This window comes from Notolepis coatsorum (genome assembly GCF_963971535.1).
Source record: "Notolepis coatsorum genome assembly, chromosome: 6".
Lineage (NCBI taxonomy): Eukaryota > Metazoa > Chordata > Actinopteri > Aulopiformes > Paralepididae > Notolepis > Notolepis coatsorum.
This window is the reverse complement of record NC_140170.1, coordinates 156,528,035-156,551,486: the sequence shown is the minus strand read 5'-3', so window position 1 is coordinate 156,551,486 and position 23,452 is coordinate 156,528,035. Positions and strand designations below refer to the sequence as shown.

General features: G+C 45.2%; 1 protein-coding gene across 1 annotated transcript in view; it reads right to left on the bottom strand.

Moving 5' to 3' along the window:
- The window catches only part of stat2 (signal transducer and activator of transcription 2), a 103,363-nt gene that overhangs the window by 29,117 nt on the left and 50,794 nt on the right, over positions 1 to 23,452 (bottom strand). Inside the window, exons 12-17 of the mRNA XM_084316761.1 lie at positions 16,227 to 16,259; positions 14,065 to 14,158; positions 7,909 to 7,941; positions 3,027 to 3,110; positions 674 to 772; positions 362 to 497 (exon numbers count right to left, since the gene is read on the bottom strand). Coding sequence (XP_084172887.1) covers positions 362 to 497; positions 674 to 772; positions 3,027 to 3,110; positions 7,909 to 7,941; positions 14,065 to 14,158; positions 16,227 to 16,259 — 479 coding nt within the window. The remainder of the gene's footprint in view (positions 1 to 361; positions 498 to 673; positions 773 to 3,026; positions 3,111 to 7,908; positions 7,942 to 14,064; positions 14,159 to 16,226; positions 16,260 to 23,452) is intronic.

Here is a 23,452-nt window from a genome sequence, read left to right as displayed (position 1 = left end):
TCTATATACATGAGTGTATAAGGTGGACTTACCAAAGAGTCTATATACATGAGTGTATAAGGTGGACTTACTAAAGAGTCTATATACATGAGTGTATAAGGTGGACTTACTAAAGAGTCTATATACAGTACATGAGTGTATAAGGTGGACTTACTAAATAGTCTATATACATGAGTGTATAAGGTGGACTTACCAAATAGTCTATATACATGAGTGTATAAGGTGGACTTACCAAATAGTCTATATACATGAGTGTATAAGGTGGACTTACTAAAGAGTCTATATACAGTACATGAGTGTATAAGGTGGACTTACTAAAGAGTCTATATACTGTACATAATAGTGTATAAGATGGACTTACCAAAGAATTTAGATGCAATCATTTCCAGCTGACTGGGCTCCAGGCCCCGTTTTGTGAGAGAGAGGAACTGCCAGCTCAGCATTTCTCCAAGCAGGGGCCATGTTGCTGTGGGACAGCTGGCAAAGAATCCAACATTCTAGAAACAAACACACGCACACGCACCCGCACGCACACACGCACGCACGCACACACACACACACACACACACACACACACACACACACACACCTGTTAACATTTATTTGTAGCAGAGCAGTACAGTCAAACTAAACCCCTCTATTGCATATTGTGTCAGTGATCATGACCTCCCACCTTTGTGTCATCACACAGCATGTTGAACCAGAGGATGGAGGCCCAGGCACTCTGCTGCTGGCTGGAGTTGGAGATGACCACCACGGGGAGGGAGGAGGTCTGGAGGGCAGGGGGAACAGGGTTGGGATCAATTTGCTTTCGGTTCAATAAACTCAGGAGTCGATTTTCTTTCAAATATATCGGAAAAACCGATTCGATTAAAATGTATTGTCATTATACAGCACAAGTACAGTACAAGGAAAATGGCCTCCAACCAGAGTGCAAATGTAGCAGTAAAGTGCAACAGCTATATAAAATGTACAGGTGATTAAACTGGGTATAAAATATACAAATGAATACTACTGAGTGTAGTGCTAATCAGATGTATGCACAGTTGTAGTATAATATGTACAGTGTAGAGTAAAGGACTATGTGCAAGTAAGTACAGACAGGTGTGGAAAGGTATGCGGTGGGAATAAATATAGATATATATGGTATATACAGCCTTATTGTACATGCTACAGTGTTTCCCCTGAAAAAGAATTCAGCAGTGGTACTGTGCCTCTAGGGGGGCCCCGAGCGCCGCTGCTGAATGCATATAGGGGAAACACTGTGCTATCTGACAAGAACAAGTTACAGGTTGAAAAAACCCTCAGCTCGGAACTAGGCAGAATCTGCATATGGCTCGCTGATAACAAACTATCATTACACATGGGCAAAACAGAGTCCATTCTCTTCGGTTCAAATAACAAACTCAGCAAGACCGACGGCTTCTCAGTTACAGTGGGTGACAATATTGTCACAAGGAAAGATGAAATTACCTACCTGGGTTCCATCCTAGAGGCTAATCTCTCCTGTGACAAAATGGCATCCAATGTAATAAAAAAAGTCAACCAACAAACTCGATTCTTGTACCGGATCTCCTCTCTGGTAAACAAGAATACCCTGAAGACTCTGGCAGGAGCACTCATTCAGGGGTACTACGACTATGCTTGCACCTCATGGTACCAAAGCACCTCAAAGGCGCTAAAAACAAAATTACAAACATCTCAAAACAAACTGGTCAGACTACTGCTTGACCTTACTCCTAGAACCCACCTCACCCCTGCCCACTTTGACAACCTAGGATGGCTTAGAGTAGACGACAGAGTACAGCAACTTGCAATGGGCCTGGTCTACAAGATACACTACACGACCAAGGTACCCATGTACATGGCAAAATACTTCCCAAAGGTCAGTGAATACCACGATCACAACACCAGAGGGAGCTCCACAAATCATGTTAAACCCAGATTCGGCTCAAATAAGGGACTAAACACGTTTCGCAATTATGCCACATCAATGTGGAACGCCCTACCCAAAGCTGTAAAGGAATGTGGATCACTACCCACTTTCAAAACCTCTCTCAAGGGACACCTACGGGAGACTGCAATTCAACACTGGCCCCTGTAAATATCCTAACCCAACCCCCTCCAATGTACAGTCATTTACCTAGTATGGTTTTGTCAATAGTCCAATGTACAATTTTGTTTGTTTGTACAGTGTCTCCTCCCCCCCCCCCCTCAATGTACAGTTTTGCTTGTTTATACAGTGTGCCCCCCCCCCCCCAACCACCTCCAATGTAAATTACCCAGTATGGTTGTCAATATCCCAATGTACCCAACCCCCCCCACCCAACCTCCTCCAATGTACAGTTTCTACGTCAAATGTATATACTCCCTTTTCTTGACTCCTTCTGTATCACAAACAGTACTGTATTTGCAAATCTGGTATGTCATAAATGTATAGATGTAGCAGTACTGACTATCTGTATGTCATGTATGTCATATATGTCCTGATGAATTGAAAATGGGGGACCCTGATGTAAACAAGACGAAAGTCTTTCTCTGGTCTGCATCCCCTTAACAATTGTGTGTATTGAGCTCTACTGTATTGTACCCATTCTGCAATCTGTTAATAAAGTTTTCAATCAATCAATCAATCAGCTATGGGTTATATGCAAGTGTACAAGCAAGTACTGTATATAGAGGGGTTATATGCAGGTATATTCAGACAAATATAAATGTAAATAATGCAGTATATACAGCACTGTTGTACATGCTATCATACAGAGTATATGGGTAGACAGTGAAAGCAGTAGGTAGTACTATTCCTACCTATTAACAAGTAGACGAGAATGGATGTTCTAGCAATCAGCAAGTAAACTTTGCAAATCATTTTGATTGACAGTGAACTGATCCCAAACCTGGGCGGCGAACAGCAACACCATTAATTTAGGACAATAGTATCGCAATCGAAACAGCAGGCGCTTGGATCCACGACCTCTGTATCAAACACGCCAATCACACAGCAAGAAAGGAGAGTAAACTCTTACCTCCAGGTCGACTGAGAAGCCGTGTAGCTTAAAGACTGTGTCGAAGTAGATGATGTGAAGCTCCTCTGTAACACTGAGAGAGATCTGTCAACAACAACAACAACACACACGTCTCATCAGTCTGTTGTTTAGAGCAGTGATTCCCAACCTGGGGTCCGGGAAAATATTTAATTAGCATATTTTTATCATCAGAAGCATGAATAGTCTCTCCACTACAATAAAAAATAAAGATAAATAAATAAACATCTAGACATGATTTTTGAACGTTAACAGTAGGCTACCGGGTAGCCGCTAAAACGCGAATCAGTTGACTGTATCACTTTCCGTAGCTAGCCTAGCACGCTAGTTAACTTTCTCGGCTCGTCTGCAGTCAGCCGCCAGAGGCGAAAATGTGTGACAAACGAAAAGGAGATGACGGCAGCTCATCTGCAAAAAAAGTTAGGACCTACAGCAATCGCGAAAATTACATCACCATGGGCTTCACTGAGGGACCAGACAAACGACCTGAGTGTGTGATTTGTGGAGAAAAGTTGGCAAACTCGAGCCTGAAGCCCAGCAAGCTGAAGAGACATCAGGCGTCTAAGCACCCAGAAACCGTTGGGAAGGATCCAGACTTTTTTCGGAGGAAAGAACAGTCTCTCAAGGCGAACAAGCCCGTTGATGTTAGAGTAGCGTGGAGCAGGGGTGGCAGTGATTTACAGAAGGCTACCGAAGCCTCCTTTGAGTGTTCGCTTTTAATTGCAAAAGCAAATAAACCGCACAATATTGGCGAGCAGCTCATCAAACCAGCCTGCATCAAAATGGTTTAGAAACTGTGCGGCCCACAGGTGGCGGATAAACTAAAATCAGTACCACTCTCGAACAATGTAGTGAAAGACCGAATTGATAAGATGTCAAGTGATTGCGAGCAGCAGCTGTCAGAAAAGCTTAGAAAGGGTCCATTTGCCATACAACTTGATGAAACTACAACTGTCGCAGACGAGGCTGTGCTCATCGTTTATGTGCAGTATATCGAAAATGAGGATCTGAAGCAGGACATTCTCATGTCAGTCAACCTTACTACCACCACTCGAGGTGAGGATATTTTTACTGCAGTGGATTCTTACTTCATTCAACATAAATGCAAACCGTTCACCATTAGGGCCTGATTTGAGAGGATGAATACAGGATTTGAATATTGGCCAACATTTTGAAATACATATGGTGCAAGATGAGATTTGTTGATTGAAGGCACAAGTCAAAGAAGCATAGTGGGTCTAATTATGATGCATATGCCTGTGTATAAGCAGTTTGTTATTAAAATGACAAAAAAAAGTATTAAAATGACAAAAAAAATGTATTTTATGGTATTTTATTAGGAGGGGGGTCCAGGAATTTCATCAGCGATGTTTGGGGGTCCCTGGGGGAAAAAAGGTTGGGAACCCCTGGTTTAGAGAGCTCCTGAACCTAGAGTACATAATCTCAAACCCCGCTCTCGTCTCCTGAACCTAGTGTACATAACCTCTCAAACCCTGCCCTGTTTATTTATTTGTTTATTTGTCAGGGACAATGCAAAAGAAAACATTGTAGCAGGTTACAATAACAAGATACAGATGCATTGCATGTAGGATTTCTAGCCAAGGCTAATTTGCAACCCCTGCCCCCTGGTTAGGCTTTTCTACTTAAAAGTGGTCATTACATATCATTACCAGAAATACATTAGTTAAAATGAGCACATAATTAACTAGTTCAGCGCCAGAGGTCGCTGTGGGCGTATGACCGTGTGTGCCAGCGCTTTAACACTTTGCCGCCCAAGCACGAGTTAACTCGTGTTTCGATTCCACCCGTTGAGGACCAGAGCCACGAGTTAACTCGTGGCAAGTTGTTATTGTTTTATTCCATATTAATAAACGGATCAAGGTCCCCGATCGGCTCTGCAGATTTACCCGCCAGATTTAAATCGGAGACATGCAATACCGGCCAGATCCTCTTAGGGGCGCCATCGCTCCACTGCAGTATCATTGAGGCCGAATGGGAAAATATATTTTTTTACTGTCTGGGGCGTTTCATATGAGCCTCGATCCCAGCCGAACATACTCCATCTTTGATCACGTTACCGAACGCAGATTTCAGCCTGGAATAATGGGATTTATGATCAGCCAATGGACATATCGATCTACCAGATTCCGATGACTAATGACGAAATGCTGCCGGCGATCACATGGGCTGACGGTAGGATACTATTCACCCAAATTACAGCCGGATTGGACATTGTTGTAACACGCAAGCGATCGATCAGTGAAAATGGCTACTTGAACGCACACTGTATTGCTAATCAATACTACTAATCGGCGTCCCCCGCCGCCCCCATTTCATCCATAGATGCTCTGTAATAGTCCGGATGCTACACAGTTTGTTTTATTTCATTCGTATATATACAACAGAAATGGCGTTTGATATAACGTGACTAGCCTTTAGCCTCATATCTAGCTTCCCAGAAAAAAGACGAGACAAAAACTGCGATAAAGCTTATATTCACGACGCTATAAAATGACAACCAACCGATGGATCTTTATTTTCTTTAAACCATTATGAAGGCACGGTTTATGCACTCAAGTGACAATGAGAATGGACAGATAGCAATACTATAAAGTATATATATAGCTGTTAGAAAGTACATCGGTTTGTTGACAAAGCGTTGTCCTCCAGCCACATATTACACTGCAAGCCGTGGTCGTCAATGTGTTAATGAATGGGGATACATGCCGGTGTTTGCAGTGCTAAAACTATATTAAATATTATAGCTATGGATCTAATAATATAGTCGATTGTCATTGAGATACTTTTTTCATCCATACATTCCCGTTTTATACCGTGGTGAATATGAGTATAGTTTTAGAGTAATTCTGTGTAATCCCAGGAAACGCCGCTAAACAGCGTTTAGTGCATGTCACTAGAAACCGTGCCATTCCTCGCTTGGATCAACAATCAATTTGAAATCAACGCTATATTATTGGCATTATGTTTCATCATGAAAGGGTGGGGGGGGGGGGGGGGCGTTTCTATGCTTCGATCATCACCAACGGCATATGTTGTGGAGTAACGTTACATAACACTACAGGATCACAACGAAGGCATGCTCGGATCAACGCAAGATTGATACCATATAGCCCTTACCTTGACTAGGATGTACTGCAAAAAGAATATTCCAATTATCTGATCGCCATTCCAAGTATTGATGATGATTGTGTTGCCAACAAAATCCACCAAAGTACATGAATCGGCGGTGCTTGATTATCCCCAATCCATGTGTTATAAACGTTACTACTGCCCGACTAGGAAAACCTGGACTGGACTTTTTAGATCGACGTACAGGCGGAGCCAGAGAGATTCCAAGGATGTGCAATACCGGCCGCAAGGCGTTAGGCGGCGGTATTGGACGTTTGCGATCTCAAACCCATTCCCAATGATAATATCAGGCCCCCTCCATGGATTATGAATGGAAATAGCGAATAAAAGAAATAACGACCAAAACCCGACTTTTCTCGGGTTTGGCGCTCAAGTGATGGCGAGTTAACCCGACTTATCTCGGGTCTGGCGTCCAATGTGTTAACACATTGGCGCCCAGCCACGGGCATGTCCGTGTTTCAAATCCAACGGTAGAGGGCCAACCACGGACATGTCCGTGGCAAGGTTGTTTTGGCTTTTATTCCATTTTACTAACCTACTCAATGTCACCGAGCGGCACTGCAGATTTACCCCACTCTTGGAATTCTGAAAAGTGCATTACCGGCCAGATCCTCGTAGGGGCGCTGTCTCGATAATGCAGTGTTCCCTGTGGCAGAACGGTGCTCTTTCTTTTGACTTTGAATGGAGTTTACTGTTAGCTGGAAGCTATGCCTGTAGCCTGTAGCTTGGAATACCTTTTGCGACGCCGAATTCACTATGCAGTAAAGGAATATATCATCAGCCAATGGACATATCGATGTACCAGATGGCGATCGATAACTGGGAAATCCTTTTGGGGATCCAACCGGCCCACGGTAAGATCTTTTTCACGTAAATTACATGCTGATCAGGCCTTGTTATCATACTCAACCAGCCGATCAGCGAATGTGGCTACTGAGGCTAACGCCTTTATTGGTAATCAATAATCAGAAACGACGTGTCCCCCCCCCCCCCCCCCCCCCCTTTCATGCATTCATGGTGGACCATGAATACCGACAATGTGCATTTTGCGTTTTAGCTCTAGCTTCTGTAGGGCCGAAACGCTGTTCGATTTAGTTTTATTAGCTTAGCAGCCTGTATCTCGCCTTCCAGGAAATATACTAGCCCAAACCCCATATAACGCTTATATTCACGAGGCTATAAAATGCGAACGTATTGATGAAAAAATTATTTCTTTAAGCCATTTTGAAGGGACGGTTTATGGTCTCAATTGACAATGCAAGTCTGTTTTGAAATGCTGGCCGTTTAGCGTGAGATTAGACGGCCCCCAATGGCCCCGAATGTGTTAATAGTGGCATTATTTACATGATCATACAATAATAACAACAATTACAGCACATAATGTCATTTTACATGTACTGTGTGTGTGTGTTCCCTGATTCATGGCAATATACGTGTATTTGCACAAGTGTATAGGTGTGTGTGTGTGTGTGTGTATGTGTGTGTGCATGCATGTGTGTACTGTAGTATTATGTAGTAATATGTATGTATGTTTGTCCATGTGTGTCTGTTCCTCTAGCTGTGTGTACATGTACATGTGTGTCTGTTCCTCTAGCTGTGTGTACATGTACATGTGTCTGTTCCTCTAGCTGTGTGTACATGTCCATGTGTGTCTGTTCCGCTGAGATGATATGAGATAAATATTATTTTCAAAAGCTTGAAGATGATAACTGACCTTTCCTGCTCCACACTTCTGCTCCTTCAGGGTCTACAGTCCAAACACAGTGTTAGTCTAAAATGACATGGCTACCCACACAACCAATCATGTCCAACAAACTCACCGACTGTTGGCTTTTATTCTTGTAATTATTTAGTCTTGTAATGTCGTGAAATACAGTTATATTTCGTATTGGCATCGCGTCCCGCTCTTAAGCCATACCGAGATATACCTCATCTCATGTACCTATTGTACTCCATCAACGAATAAAACCAAAATACACCCATCACCTGCCAGGCCCCGCCCCTTTAGTGGCGTACTATATTAGTACTGGGCATGGCCACCACTCACTCTTCCTCTATTTTCGTTTCCATCACAGCGGATGCAAGACGCCCTATGCAACTAGTTGTTATGAAAAGTTTAGAGAAATTAGGTTTGAGTGCTTACCGAAGATTTGCCTACCCCTGAAATCTTCGCGGCATGTTCTGGCGGTTCTGCGACTCTGCAGCGGGATGCATTTTCGATGCATCTCAGCGTCGAGTTCTGTAGTCTCCTTGTCTTGTTGACGGCAGACAGAGGGACAGCGTGTGAGGTGTAGCTATCAAGCTACCTCGCACAAGGTAGGACTTACGCCACTAGGCATTATCGCTGGTGTTAGTAAATGCTGCTTGTTGTGAGTTGTATTTTGCGCCAGGGGCAGGATGTTTGGGTAAACGTCCCTCTAAGAGGTGGACGTTTCCCAGGCTGTCCTGGAGCGAGCTGCTAATACTAAATGCTATAAATGCTGGGTCAATGTTCTACTGTTCCCCGCTGTGGGATGTCACTAGGCATGACAAATGCTGGCGTTTGTGATGTGCTCGAGTTGTCCCGAGAGACAACCGAGTGTGTATTGGCGCAAGCGGCGGGATATCTGGGTAAACGTTGTTGTTTTCCCCGTTATCCTGGAGCACGCGGCTAACGCTATGCTATATTGGGCTACTGTTTTCTGTTCCGTCTCTCTGCTACGGGAAGGTCTGTCTGTACTACGGTCTTCCCTCCTCTCAACCATTCATGCTGTCGGTCAATCGGTGTCTACTGGGGGAGTATTGCGGGGGGGCTTTGTTTACCTTCATGGGTAAATGGGCTGAGGTCTAGGGCTGGTGTGCTGTTGTGAATATTATGAATGAATGCGGGACTGGTTCTCTCTGGTCCGCAATCCCTTAACATTGTGTGAATGGGCTTGCCCATTCTACAGTATTTTCGTGGTGTTAGTTCATTTATTCAGTAACCCCTTCATGGTGCACACTACAGTGGAGGTTGCTGGTTGCTGGTGCTCCGTGTTAGCATCAGTCCTTTGCTTTTGACATGTTGAAACAGTGCCCCGCCCGGCCGACACCATGAGGTGGGTCGGCCCGGCGAGTGGCTGGTGGGCTGCTAAAGCCTGTACCGCCACGGTATGGAATTGGCAGCGATTAGTAACTGTGTTTCGAATTGCTGTTTTTTTCTATCAAAAAATGGTGTCTGGTGGCGGGGCCTTGTTGACGTTATTAGCTTTGACCTAGCCGCAAGCTATAACCGCTCAGGGCTCCCCTCTCCGCAGAGGATCTTGGTCTTCCGCTGGAGCGCGGGCGGTATTGTCCTAGGCCCCACACCGCCTCACACCGCGCAGCCAGAAGAAGAGAGAGCACAGCCTCGTCAGCGGCAATGACGAGGCCCTCGACAGGCGGCCATGTTTTCCCCCGCCAGAGGTATCCTGGGTGTTGAATCGACAGGTGTCCACAAGGCCGACAGCCTTGGCAGCCGAGGGATCGGCCATGTTGGACGAGCTCGGCTCACTGCAGGGCTACGGTGTGTAGGAACCCATGGGGTCCTCACGCCTTGCATGTCCGGCTGCAGAACAACTCCTCAGCATGTTCTGGAGGGGTGTTCAGTGAGGGGGCTTTTGTCACCTAGATTGATGTCAGCTTCCCCCGTATCAAACCAGCCCTTTCTGTCGGGGTCCCCCCCTTGGGTGCGATTGCCTCGTGGGTAGTGTCAGGTTCCGACCCGACTCCACGGAACGCTCTGCTCGCACAGGTCCAGGGTTGGCTACGCACAGCGGGTGGGACCGGGCCGACTATCTACAGTTCCTGGCGGACCTGCGCCATATGGCGGCGGGTGCGTTGGGAGTGTCATCACATATGGCTACGGCAGTACCATATGTCGAGGTGGATGGAGAGAACGCTGAGGCGGGGACTTGTATTTACACAACCCCACCCGTTTTCGGGTTTGGTACAGACCCTATTGTCAGGGTCACCAGCAGTGACAGCTCTGGTCAACGAGATCCAATCTCTGTGGACGAAGCAAGCCATCGTCGTGGCGTTTTCCTCCCGGTGTTCTCTGGTGCCTGAGAAATCGGGAGGGGGGGTGTCAGACCCATGCTGGACCTGTCCCATGGGAAGGTTCAGCATTTTTTGGATCATCTCCTACCTGTTGAACACTGTCAGGTGGGGGTCTGGTTCTCCTCCATAGACCTGTAGGATGCGTATTCGCATCTCCGATCTTCCATCCTAGGGCTTACCTACGCTTCCTTTGCAGGGTTAGCGTATGAGTACCAGAGGCTGCCGTTCGGTTTTCTCTGGCTCCCCGCATCTTCACCAAGTGCGTGGAGGCCGCACTGGGGCCTCTGCGTCGTCAGGGGTTACGAAGTGTATTCTGCCCTGATGACGTTCTGGTCCTTGGCGGTCAAGGTGGATCGTCAGGTCTCGTACCAGGCAGGTTCCTACCAGCCTGGGGTTTGCTGTAGACTGGAAGTAGAGTACTCCTCTTCCCAGTCAACGGTTGGAGTGCTATGGGCATCCCTCTCAGAGCGTGTTGTCGACACGCTCGGGAGGTTCCGTCCTAGGACGGTTACGGTGCTGTCCGTGATACGCCTGCTCGGTATGATGGCATCTGCTCATTCCGTGGTCCCTCTTGGCCTCCTCTTCACCCCAGGAGGGGGTTACGGAGGTGGGTTTTCCAGTATGGAAATAGACCCGGTGAGAGGCAAGTGGAAGCGGCTACGGTTCCCGTGTCAGTACTGGGGGACCTCGCCCCTGGGGAGGGCCTGGGGTCCTCACCAGGGGGGTCCCCATGGGCAGTAGGCTGTCACACGTCACGTTTTTCACTGACGCCTCCCTCGCTGGAGACGCGTCGGGCCAACGCAGTAGGGGGCAGCTGGCAAACCGTGCTGCCCGGTCTGCGCTACGTTCAATGTGTTGGTATTGAAAGCGGTCCTTCTGGTCCTCAAACGGTGTTGATCAGGATGGACAATACGACGTCAGTGTCGTATATCGACAGACTGGGAGGAGTACGCTCCCCCCGTCTGCACCGGGCGGCTGGCTATGGGCGTTCTCCATCTGCGCGGCCTGAGGGCTCTCCACATCCCCGGCAGGGTGAATGTGGGTACAGGTGTAATGTCGCAGGGCGGTCCTCACCCTTACGGGTGGGGATTACGTCCGGACATAGTCAGGCAGCTCTTGGTATCCCGTCATGGCCTGTTCCTTGGTCATCGCGGGCCCTCTCTCAAGCGCACGGGTCTCTGTGTTAGTTCCCTGTGCTGGGCGAGCTGCTGTTGGGTTGGCTGGTGAGAGGGTGAGTCTGGAGAGGATGGATCCTTCTGTGGTTGGTACCATCCGGAACGCGCATGCTCCTTCCACTATCGCGGGTTACGCGGGTAAGTGGCGTATTTTCCAAGAGTGGTGTAAGGCCACCCTCTTGTGAAGCGTTTCCTGCTTGGCGTGACGCCTTAAGCCGGTGAAACACTCTTTGGCTCCGAGCTGGGATCTTCAATTGGTCCTCGGTCGGTTGTCCTTGGCCACGTTTGAGCCTCTTGAGCAAGCGCTGTTGGAACGGCTGTCGTTCGAAGACTGCGTTCTTGCTGGCCATCACCTCCGCTAAAACGCGTGGGTGCGCTTTGTGCTCTCTCGGTACAGCCAGAGTGCCTGTCTTTTCGTTCCGATAGCGGTGCCACTCTGCGGCCTAATCCAGCCTTCGTGCCTAAAAATATCCGGAGTGTTTTCTGCTCCAGGGATATTATGGTTCAGGCGTTTCATCCGCCTCCTCACGCTAGTGAGTTGGAGGCGGGCCTTCACCTGTCATGTCCGGTCTGGGCTTGGGGGTTACCTCAGCCGTACTCAGGGCCTCAGGGCTACCGTTCAGTTGTCTGTTACGGTGGTTTTCGTGCTGGTAAGGCACTATCGAAACAGTGCCTGTCCCATTGGTTGTGCGAGGGCATTGCCCTTTGCTACACGTTGGCCGGGCTGGCTCCCCCTGGGGGCGTCAGGGCGCACTCCACTCGTGGGGTGGCAGCCTCTGCCGCTCTGCTGGGTGGGGCCTCGTGGAGGACATCTGTGCTGCAGCTTCATGGTCCTCCCCGGGTCCCTTCGTAAGGTTTTACCTCATGGACATGACCGGGGGTTCTGTCTCCCAGGCGGTTCTGAGGTCTGTGGCCTCTCCTGCTTCCCGTCCTTTGGTGGGGTAGCAGGGGTGTGTGGGTATGGGCCACAGTGTGTTGTGTCACACGTGGTTCCGCCTGTGCTGTGTGTTCAAGGGGTTCTAGTTCCCTCTTGTTCGCACTCGGGTGGAGTTGACTGCGCCCCCTCTTCATTAGGAAGGATGGGGTGACGGGACTCCCCTCCCCCTTGATGTGGGCTTACGGGTCCTCAGGGGGTGCATCTGTCGGGCCTCGTGTCCGCTCTACACCATATGGCTTAAGAGCGGGACGCGATGCCAATACGAAATATAACGACAGGTTATGTATATAACCTAGTTATATGAGTACTGGCTAAGCGTCCCGCTCTTAGCGTGCCCTGAGTTCCCTTGGGGAAACTTTTCTTTGGAAACGATTTTTTCCGAGGAAGAGTGAGTGGTGGCCATGCCCAGTACTAATATAGTACGCCACTAAAGGGGCGGGGCCTGGCAGGTGATGGGTGTATTTTGGTTTTATTCGTTGATGGAGTACAATAGGTACATGAGATGAGGTATATCTCGGTATGGCTTAAGAGCGGGACGCTTAGCCAGTACTCATATAACTAGGTTATATACATATACGTTAACAGCTGTTAAATAGCATCATGCGATAGATGAGGAAAAACCGCTGAGATTTAGTTCACAGCATATTTGAGCCATGATTCCATGATTACTAGAAGAAAATCTGTATCAAATATGTATAAAAACTAAATGTATCTTAATTTAATTCATAAACATACAGTGGTGTTTTTAATCACACATTCAGTTTTAATTTTTTTTATCCACTTTTTCTCCCCATTTTCTATTTTTCTCCCATCCCAATTTCGTGTTTCCAATTCTTCCCTCCCCTGTCTTGAACGTTGCTAGACTATGCCTTCCACTGGTCGACTGTAGTGAGGATAGAAGCCTTGCATCACGTGTCCCCTCCGGTACACGAGGAGGCAGCCTGTCGCATCTTTTCACCGCAACAGCTCGAACTCTCAGTGGCGAGGAGTAACGCATGGGAGGCTCACGCTGCCCCCGATACTTTCTGTTTCCGCCGTACCGGCGTCACCCAACTGACCTGTAGGAGTCGCTGTCCACAACGTCCAATACCCACCCACCGGCTTTCCCACCCTCTAACACTGCCAATTGTGTTAGTATGAACGACCGGCCAGCCGGTAGCAACGCCGAGAGCTGGGCTCGATACCAGCATCTCCTGCGTTAGTGGCGAGCGCCTTGCCCACTGCGCCACTCAGCCGCCACAGTCAGTTATTTCTGAATCAGTCTGTACAACTATTGCACTTAAATAAAAAAATCCAATCGAACCAAACCGAATCACAGTCAAAATGGAAGATTTTATTATGAAAAGAACCATTGCAGAAAGAATCAGAATCAAATTCAAATGTTTTTTCTAACCCTTTCACTACTACATTACAGAAGGTTAACCTTTCACTACCACAATACAGAAGATTAACCTTTCACTACCACACTACCGAAGGTTAACCCTTTCATTATCACACTACAGACGTTAACCTTCTGTAGTGTGGTAGTGAACCTTCAGTAGTGTGGTAGTGAACCTTCTCTAGTGTGGTAGTGAAAGGTTCACCTTCTGTAGTGTGGTAGTGAAAGGGTTAACCTTTTGTAGTGTGGTATTGAAAGGGTTAACCATTTGTAGTGTTGTAGTGAAAGGGTTAATTGTTGACACTACCATCTGCTACTACTCACCAAGTGTCTGAAGTCGGCCACCATTCCTCCACTCTGGCTCTCTATCATATTCAGCACCTTGCTGCTCGTCCCAAGGACATTAAAGCGACGGTACCTGCAATACAAGCAAGAAGTGATTCGTTGAAAAGACAGTTAATCAGAAATGACAGTTAAATATTAGGGATGGGCATAAATTTTTTAAATATTCGAATAGTCGTTAAATTATAAAAAAATCTATTTGTTTATGCAAATATTAATTTTACCGGCAACTACACTGTGTATTGTATTGAGAGGGGACCCTATTATACCCTGATACACTGCTGGGCAGTCAGGTGGCGTAGCGGAGATTGTGCTCGTCACCAATGCAAGAGGCTGCGGTCTCGACTCCCGGAGAGTCAGCATTGCCTTGGCTTGGGCTGATCGCTATACTAACTTGTTTGGCTGAGTTAGGGGAGGGAAGCCGTGGGTGGGTCCTGGGCGTTGTGGACAGCGACCCCTACAGTTCGGTCGGGGCGCCTGCACAGCGAGGGTAGGATCTGGAGAAAGGTAGTGTGACCTTCCACACGTTACACTCTCCCGGTGAGAATCTGCGCTGCCAGGCTGGCTGCCGGCTGGCTGCACATGTGTCGGAGGAAAGCATGTGACAGTCTCCGGCCTCCCGGACCAACAGTAGGGGGGGGTGCGCAACAACCAGGAAGGGGGTTGGGAATTGGCATAACGACTAACAGTGGGATGGGAGAAAAATCGAAAAAAAGGAGGGGGAAAAAGATAATAATAAAATTAAAATTAAAACTGATACACTGCTGAACAGCATGCTGGGTACAGCTCGCCAGATAGCAAAACGGTCTGTTAACCCTTTCACTACAGTTAACCGTCTGTAGTGTGGTAGTGAAAGGGTTAACCTTCTGTAGTGTGGTAGTGAAAGGGTTAACCCTTTGTCGTGTGGCAGTGAAAGTGTTAACCTTCTGTATTGTCGCAGTGAAAGAGTTAACCATTTGGTAGTGTGGTAATGAAAGGGTTAACAGCTGGGAGAACAGAAAATAAAGATGACGAGAGAGAGACTGTGTGACACAAGCTCCACTTGGAAGTGAATGTGATCTTTGCGGGAGAATAACCGCTGAAGGTGGGCGAGTTTTCATAAATCCATGTTTCATCCAAGAAATAGTTCTGCCTTGTCTTTACAGGGCTATCACAGGCTTTTGTTTTCAACACGATGCTTCCACGCGGTGCCATCATACCCACAGGGTACCAATCTGAACTGAGTTATGAAACATTAAGTGAGAATGTGACACCACAAAAAAAAGGCAAGCTTAGTAAGCAATTCTATCTTGTATTAAGCCCACTTTGGGCCTATTTCAAGTTATGTTGTTGTCTTGTTAAGACGAATATGCTGCTTACTGCACTGGCAGATTATTCTACTAGTTTCAGGAGGACTAGTTTGAAGACGTTTTCTCAGAACAAGAAACAAGACTAGGCAAGCCTGTTCACGTCGGACCCAGCCACAGCATGCATGCGTGTTTCAACGTAGAGCAGTCAGTCAATCAGTCAGCCAGCCAGCCAGTCAGCCATTCAGCCATTCAGCCAGTCAGTTAGGGACATTCGCTATTGTAGGCCCTTCGGGTCTGGCATAACAAGAAACCTTTTTGAAGATAATCTTACTTGTTTGAAAAAGTCATACTGTCTTTATTTATTATACTACAACTCTGTACATACATCCGATTAGCACTACACTCAGTAGTACTAATTTGTATATTCTGTACCCAGTTTAACTTGTATTGTATAATATTGTATATTGCTGTTGCACTTTACTGCTACATTTGCACTCTGGTTGGATGCCAAACTTCTTTTCGCTGTACTGTACTTGTGCTATATGATGACAATACATTTGAATCTAATCTAAAGATTTCTTAAAACGAGTTACATTACCCTGAAACGTACAATTCTTGAAACAAGCTAAATAATCTGCCAGTGCCGTAAGTACATTTGTCTTAACAAGATCACAATCATATCTTGATGTGGCCCAATGTGGCTTAATACAAGATACAGTCCCTTGTTGAGCTTGGTAGCTGCTGTTAACCCATTGAAACCGGGAAACACATGTGTGTACAGTATATGCAGGCTATATAATGCATTATTAGCAGGCGTTTTAGGTCTAAATGGGTTAAAAGACTGAAGGTACTCACCCTTTCAACCGAGGGGCCTTGGGGGTCTCAGTTCTGTCAGAGTGGGGAAAGAAAGAGTCGGAATGAGAAAACGCTTAATTTACTGAACACATGTGCAGTAAGCGGTCTTTATGGTAACGGTGCAAAGGCACGTCAACAACTTACAAAGTGCCACAGTGCAACAGACACACTGTACACTGACAGTGTGCTGCACATTAAGTTGACAGTGGAAGCACAAGGAATTATAAGTCTGTATATACGCTATGTATCACTCTTTGGTACATCTGTAGCGATGTGCACATCAGTGTGTGCACTTGCTCACAAACGGTCATATAAGTCACCGGTAGGCCTAGTATTGACACATTTGTATTCCTCCTTTTTTAATGATGCAGGGTTCATGATGAAGTGTCTCATGTTCATTACAGGTGACTGCTGCACCCGTCACCTGCTGCACCCGTCACCGCTAACTGTACAATAAGGTCATCTGGCCTCCTCTTGTTGTTAGCAACAGCTCCTGTGTGCAAACAATTCCTCATAATAACATACATAATTGAATAGGGAAATAGTGCTGTGCATTGCGGTAAAACTCAAGATTAAGTACTTTCTAGCTGCACAAAACCTTTTTACGTTTTTTACGGATTTTACAGCACTTAAAAAATAAGAGGAGAATAAGCACGAGCTTGTCAAATGCCATGGTGGACTGGAGCAGGCATGTGCACACATAGAGCCCAAGGGGTGCTTGAGCACCTGCCTTTTTGAGATTTTTTTTTTTTTTTTACCGTTACGCATATAGACTGCCCTTCCAACTGAAAAATGTCAGGATAGAATCAAAATATTAGGTAAAGAGAGAGAGATGCCCCATATTCCATTGCAGTTTGCACGGCCTCCTCAGCGTGCCTCTCCACGGACCTATATATTTTATGCATAGCGTGGGTGATGATGATGATGATGATGATAGAAACCGCTGTGGCGCATACAGTTGAATGCTAGTTTTACACTCATTGAGGGACACGAAGAAGTCAAGTCCGATGGGATTTGGGAATCTCAAATACAAATCGGGATTGGAATAAAAAAGGCATTTATATTAAACAATACATAATATACAGCACTTCTTGGGGTCTGTAGGGTAAGCACTTATTCCCTCCCCCCTGAACATTTATGGAGATGTATGGGCCTTTTAAGTCAGTGATAAAAGTGTCTTTCAAGGATAAGTGAGCTCCTGCACTGATTATTATAGTTCAATATTCAATATTTGATCACCAAAAACCCCCAAAAAGCATAAAAAGGGGGCCCCCCCGCTACGCATGCTCGGTTAAAAGACACACAGGTGGGGCGGCTACGTGGCGTAGTGGGCAAGGCGCTCGCCACAAATGCAGAGACGCTGGGCTCGCCTGTTCGAGCCCAGCGCTCCCCATTGCTTTCAGTTTAGCTGGTCGTTCATACTAATACACATTGGCCGTATTAGGGGGTGGGAAACTGATGGGTGGGGATCGGGCGTTGTGGACAGCGACTCCTACAGGTCGGTTGGTGCGCCTGCGCAGTAGAATCAGGAAGTGTCGGGGGCAGCGTGAGCCTCCCACGCGTTACTCCTCGCCACTGAGAGATCGAGCTGCGCAGGTGAAAAGATGCGACTGCTGTTACCTCAAGTACCGGAGGGGACTTGTGCTATGTATGACTACATAGTCCACATTGCAGCCGGCTTGTGGGAGGCAAGAAACAGCGTTCGTGACAGGGGAGGGTTGAATTGGATGATACGAAATTGGGATGGGAGAAAATATAGAAAATGGGAGAAAAAGTGGATAAAAAAAAAAAAAGACACACAGGTATAGTGCCCTTTTCAGCCTTTGAGCACCTGCCCCTCTAAAGTCCTGTGCACGTCCCTGGACTGGAGCATAGGCCACAAATTGGGCAACAATGCTATAATCCTACCGACAGTCGAGTTTCAAACAAAATACACACCTAGATTTACATAGGTGCTCTGAGTGAGGGGCTAAAATACAATTAAATATTTCCAGGACAACATAGATTTTTTCCAGGATATTTGGTATTTTTTGTAAATGTTCTAGATTTTCTATGACTGTAAATCTAGTCTCCAAATTTCCAGGTTTTCCAATCTAGCCTCACGTTACCACTGGGACTCTCTCTTAGCTCGAATTGGGAAAATACCGCCCCCTATCGTCTTTCCGGATGGTATTGCAACCTTTGGATTGGACTGAATGAAAACGCATGGAGAAAATAAAGTCCGGAATCCACATTTTACTTGTCAGGCATGTAATCCGAGCCGATTGCAGTCTTTGTGGTCCATCAGAACAGCGGAGAATATGTGTTTCGACCACCCAGCGTTGGATCAATAAGTGCAATCGATATTTGGAATGGCGATCAGGAATTGGAATAATCTTTTTGGAGAACATCTGATCTGAGGTAAGGAATCTATTTTACCAGTCTTGGGATAATCAGAGCTATTTTCACCTATATATCAGCGTGTGCCATATGTGTGTGTGTGCGTGTGTGTGTGCTGTTATGTACTAGAGGCCTAGTCACTCCTGTGTCACCAGGGCATACAGGTGAGGGCTGCCAATTAGCCAATTAGTGCTGATTGGTTACCTGCTGGGGAGCTTCAAAGGCAGACCCAGTAACACACATGCACTGTCTGTGCCTAGTGAAAGAGCTGTCAGGTTCTTAGTCCTTGTCCGTTGGGTTACCAGTACATTAGTTTATAGTTATATTGGTAGTTCCTTGTTTTAGTAGCATTTTTGAGTTAGAGCACAGGGTTTTGGTGGTGATTACACATAGGTTGCGTACCCATGAGCCAGGGTCGTAACAGTGCTGATCAGGAAATGGATAATTGATTTTTCAGCCCGTTTCTATAGCGTGCATAAGTACACATATACTATCGATAATCGAGTGTTTATTTGAAAACGATTCATAAATAGGCCGGAAAATGTCAACGTGTTTTGTGTATTCCAGTAAAGGGGGATTCATGTGGAATCTTAATTTTTTTCTGAACGTTTAAAAAAACGAGCGTTTTTCAAAATGGTATAAAACGGAAATGAACCGATTAAAAAAACAATCTGTTTCAATGTTCAATGTTGACTGCAAACAAGTCATTGATAAGCGACGGTCGTATTAGACACATTAGGCCATAATTTAAGATATAGTTTATGCGTTCACAAATGTAATAGCTCTGTCATTGAATAGAGTGTTGGCATTCAACGGGGTATCTAGGGCACCCCCTGCTGGCAATCAAAGTGTTAAGCACGGAATTTCGAATGTCTCTCCGCACAGAAATATTGGGATTTATCAAACGTGCGTACACAGGTCCTACGCACACCTGCAAGTACTCCGTGTTGATAAATACCACTTGTTCTACGCTCCGCGCTCGTGCACGATTGTAAGTATTTGCATACAGAACCGCCCCTAATTAACCATATGGTAATGAAACACCCCCATGGAATGTGGAAAAATGGGCTAAGCGAAGTATGAGAAACTTCACAGAGTGTGATTGATCACGGAGGTCTAACCAACTAATTTAACGTATACAGCATTTTCCGTTGTGAACAATCTTATTTGGAAACATGACACACAGAATAATAGTATTTCGCTTTTTATTTTAAACAATATTTAATCGTATGATTATAGATATTTTTAGAGAATAATTAAATCCAATGAAGTTGTCAATTTCACAGACAACTCCGCTGAGGAGGGAGTGTGCAGACTATCTTTGGTGCGCCGGGAGCCAAGGATGTTGACCGACCCAGTCCTACAGAACCAGCACATTGACAGAAATAAATGACAAGCTGACCTGACATTAAGCACTGTAATGACTGAAATGAACGAGTCACTGAAGCACACTGTCTGTGCAACCCAATGGAGAATACAAACTCGTAACCACTATTTTGCGCTTGCGTTTGCCATATACCATACTGCAAAATAATGCCTTTTTTCGTTGAGGTTTTTTCAAGTTAGATTAAGACCTTAATTAAGATTATCTGTACATTGACAGAGAGAAATCCCGTTCTATTCACATAACTGGATTGGATTATTGATGGAGCTTTGAAAGCTACATGGGTACAGTCTATTGCTCCGATGATGTTGGGTAACCTGGCATAAAATCCTCTCTTGGCCTCGGCCTGCTGTTATTATTGATATATGGATATTGTTTGTAGTTGGGGGTTGGGGAAATTACGTTTTGTTTTGTTCCACGCTCCAATTTGGGTCCCAAATTGCGGTACAAATCAAGGAGAATGTGTCTCGGGTAGCGGACTCTACTTAATATTATGTTCTCTCTCTGCAAATAGACTGCCCTATCTAAAACAGTTCCCTGCGGAGCGCACCCCGCGAGAAGTATTCCTATAACGCTATAAACCATGCTGAATTCATTCGGAAAGACCTATTCCAAATGTTATTTATAGGGTTTGACAATAATTACACTAATGTCGCTATTTTACAATGAACTATAATTAATTACGTGTCATACCGAACACGTCTTTGTTGGAACTCTAATACATGAAAGCTTATTCCGTCCGGCTGCACCCGTACCGACACTAGTGTTTGATATTGAGCTTAAAAATTGCTAAAATAGCTTCTTGCTGTGGGCAAATTTCCCTCATACTAAAATCCAATAGCAAGAGCCACATGGAACATTTCAGAAAACAAAACAAAGCAACTCAGATGTATGCGCATTTTCCCACATAAAAGGACGATTCTACTGGGGAAAAAGAGAGTGGATTTTATTTGAATAATTATTTTGGTCTACGTCTATATTGTTCCACAAAAGCATTGGATCGAATCTGGTACTAGGGTGGGTGATCGTTAACTCATTCCCTGCCAACTAGGGCTGGGCGATATAACGATAAATATCACGATATATTTTAATAATCGATATCGAATATCGAAATTAAATTTTTTTTTTTTTTTTTTTTTTTTTTTTTGTGACCTGCAACAGGGCAGTTTTAAAACCAGAGACAGTGGACAGACTTGTCTTTCTTGCCTGCAAACTTAAAGTAATGGCTTTGCTTGTCCAAATGACAATACTGACCAAATTGAGATTTATTTTTCTCTTGTCCATTTATTTTGTTTGCTTTCTAATTTAAAATACAGTTTGAAACCGTCTGTACACAGTAGGCTAGACTCCAGTCACGAGTCACGGTGCACATGTGCGGTGGTTTGTCCACCAAAAAAGCGCCAAAAGATTGAAAATAAACTAGCAGAGCCAGAACTGTTCAACTCCCCTGGAGCCACAGCCAGCAGAGAAGCCGGTTTACTTTAGCTTTTAAACCAGCTGCAGCCTGAGAACTGGAGTGTGAGGGGATGTAACACTAAAGATGGCGGCAATGACAAAGAATTGCTGCAAAATAAACATAAATCTGTTGTTTAAAAAAAAAGAATTATACTTATAACAATTCGATAATTATCGATATCGAGAAATATGATAACATTATCATATCGTTATCGCGATATGATTTTTTTCCATATCGCCCAGCCCTACTGCCAACCACATATATATGTGTTTGCTCACCAACAGTTCAGCGCCATAAACATATATATACGTTTTTGGATTGTTATTTCTTTTATCCGATTTTTTGATTCATTTCAGGTACACAGACCTCAGGGTTACCATAGGGAACCATGATTTCATATCGATCGCAACGATCATATGTGACCGAGTCCAGGGTTTGTGCCTACATGTCTCCATTTTCATTTTCCAGATTTTTCCAGATTGTGAAAGTACAGAATGTAAGCTTTCAAATGATGTGTCATACTTTGAAATATGGAAATGTTTTGAATATCATATATTCATTTAAATCTTGTAACTCAGTCTGTTGTCTAAAACACTCAAGGGGAGAAAACGCCTCTCAAAGATGTTCACACTTCAGCTAGTTTGGGGGGGGGGGGGCGTGGACAACTACCCTCACCTGAATGCGTCCATCGTTAACGTTAATGACTCTCTCTGTGTGAATGCCTTTACCTGGCTCAGTGAATCTGAATCCTAACACGCAGCTCTATTCAGATGCAAAAATATACCCAGCCCCCACCTCTCCTCTGTGGAGAGCACAAACTGTGTTTCAAAACTGCCTTTTTTAAACACAGAATTCTTACAATTAGAGTTATTATAGCTGTTCGCTGTTGTACTAAATATGTTCTTCAACTCTCGAACTATAGTTATATATATATAAAAAAGAAAAAAAAAATGTATTGTGTCTATCTGTCATTTCACCCTGGTGACTTGTAGGCTTCATCACCAGACTGGGTCACATATGTAACGTACTCCAAAACGTATGCCGTTAGTGACAATCAAAGCATCAAAAAACGTAATATAATACCTATTATATACATTTGATTTGGAAATAGTAGCGTGTCCAGGCAAGAAACGCCAACGCTTATAGCAGAATTCACGTAACGCCCTATAACTCAGCTTTTCAGGAATTAGCCCGGATCACTCCTAATAAACTATACAATATTCACCACGGTATAACACGCTTACGTATACATGAACAAATTTATTCTTTTTCACATGTTGAACGATAGTTGATGTCAAATGAGCCATAGTATTGTCTCCATAGCTATAATATAGAATATAGATATAGCCCTGCAAACACCGCCATGCATCCCTATCTCTTAGAGCGGTGGCGCAGTAGGAACAAAGATGGCTAGACCCGCCGGCGCTGAAAGAGTTAAAGGTAGAATCTGTAATGTTGTCAAACAGCGACCACATATTTTGTTTTTGATGTGTGGGTTGGATTTCGGTGGGTACAAGGGAGGGGTTGTGTAACGCCCCCCAGGTTGCTGTGCCATCCTGTGGACTAATTCAGGTGGCGCAGCTCTTGTGTTTATTTATTAATGTTTATTAATTTTATTAACATTTATTAATGTTTCATGTGGTCCTTATCAATCTGTTGTCTGTACATTTGATGTCTGTCTCATCTGTGATGTTACACTCCCTGGTCTAAATGTCTTCCCTATCTGTGTTGGTTTTGTGATCTGGTCAGTGTTGTGTTTGTGTGTATTTATATTTCAACTTGGTAATGTTATGTGTCACTCTGTTTCCCCAGCTGAGTCGAATCACCTAATTACCCTCCTGTGTCAATCAGTGTCTGTATATATGCCTGTTACTTCCTGTCTTCCCTGTCGCGTCATTTCACGTTGTTACCTGGTTCCTGTGTTCATGTCTTGTCAAGCCGTTCGCGTTTTCCCCTTTCTTGTAAGTAATTTATCTGTCCTGTCAAGGTCTATCGCTCCTGTCACGG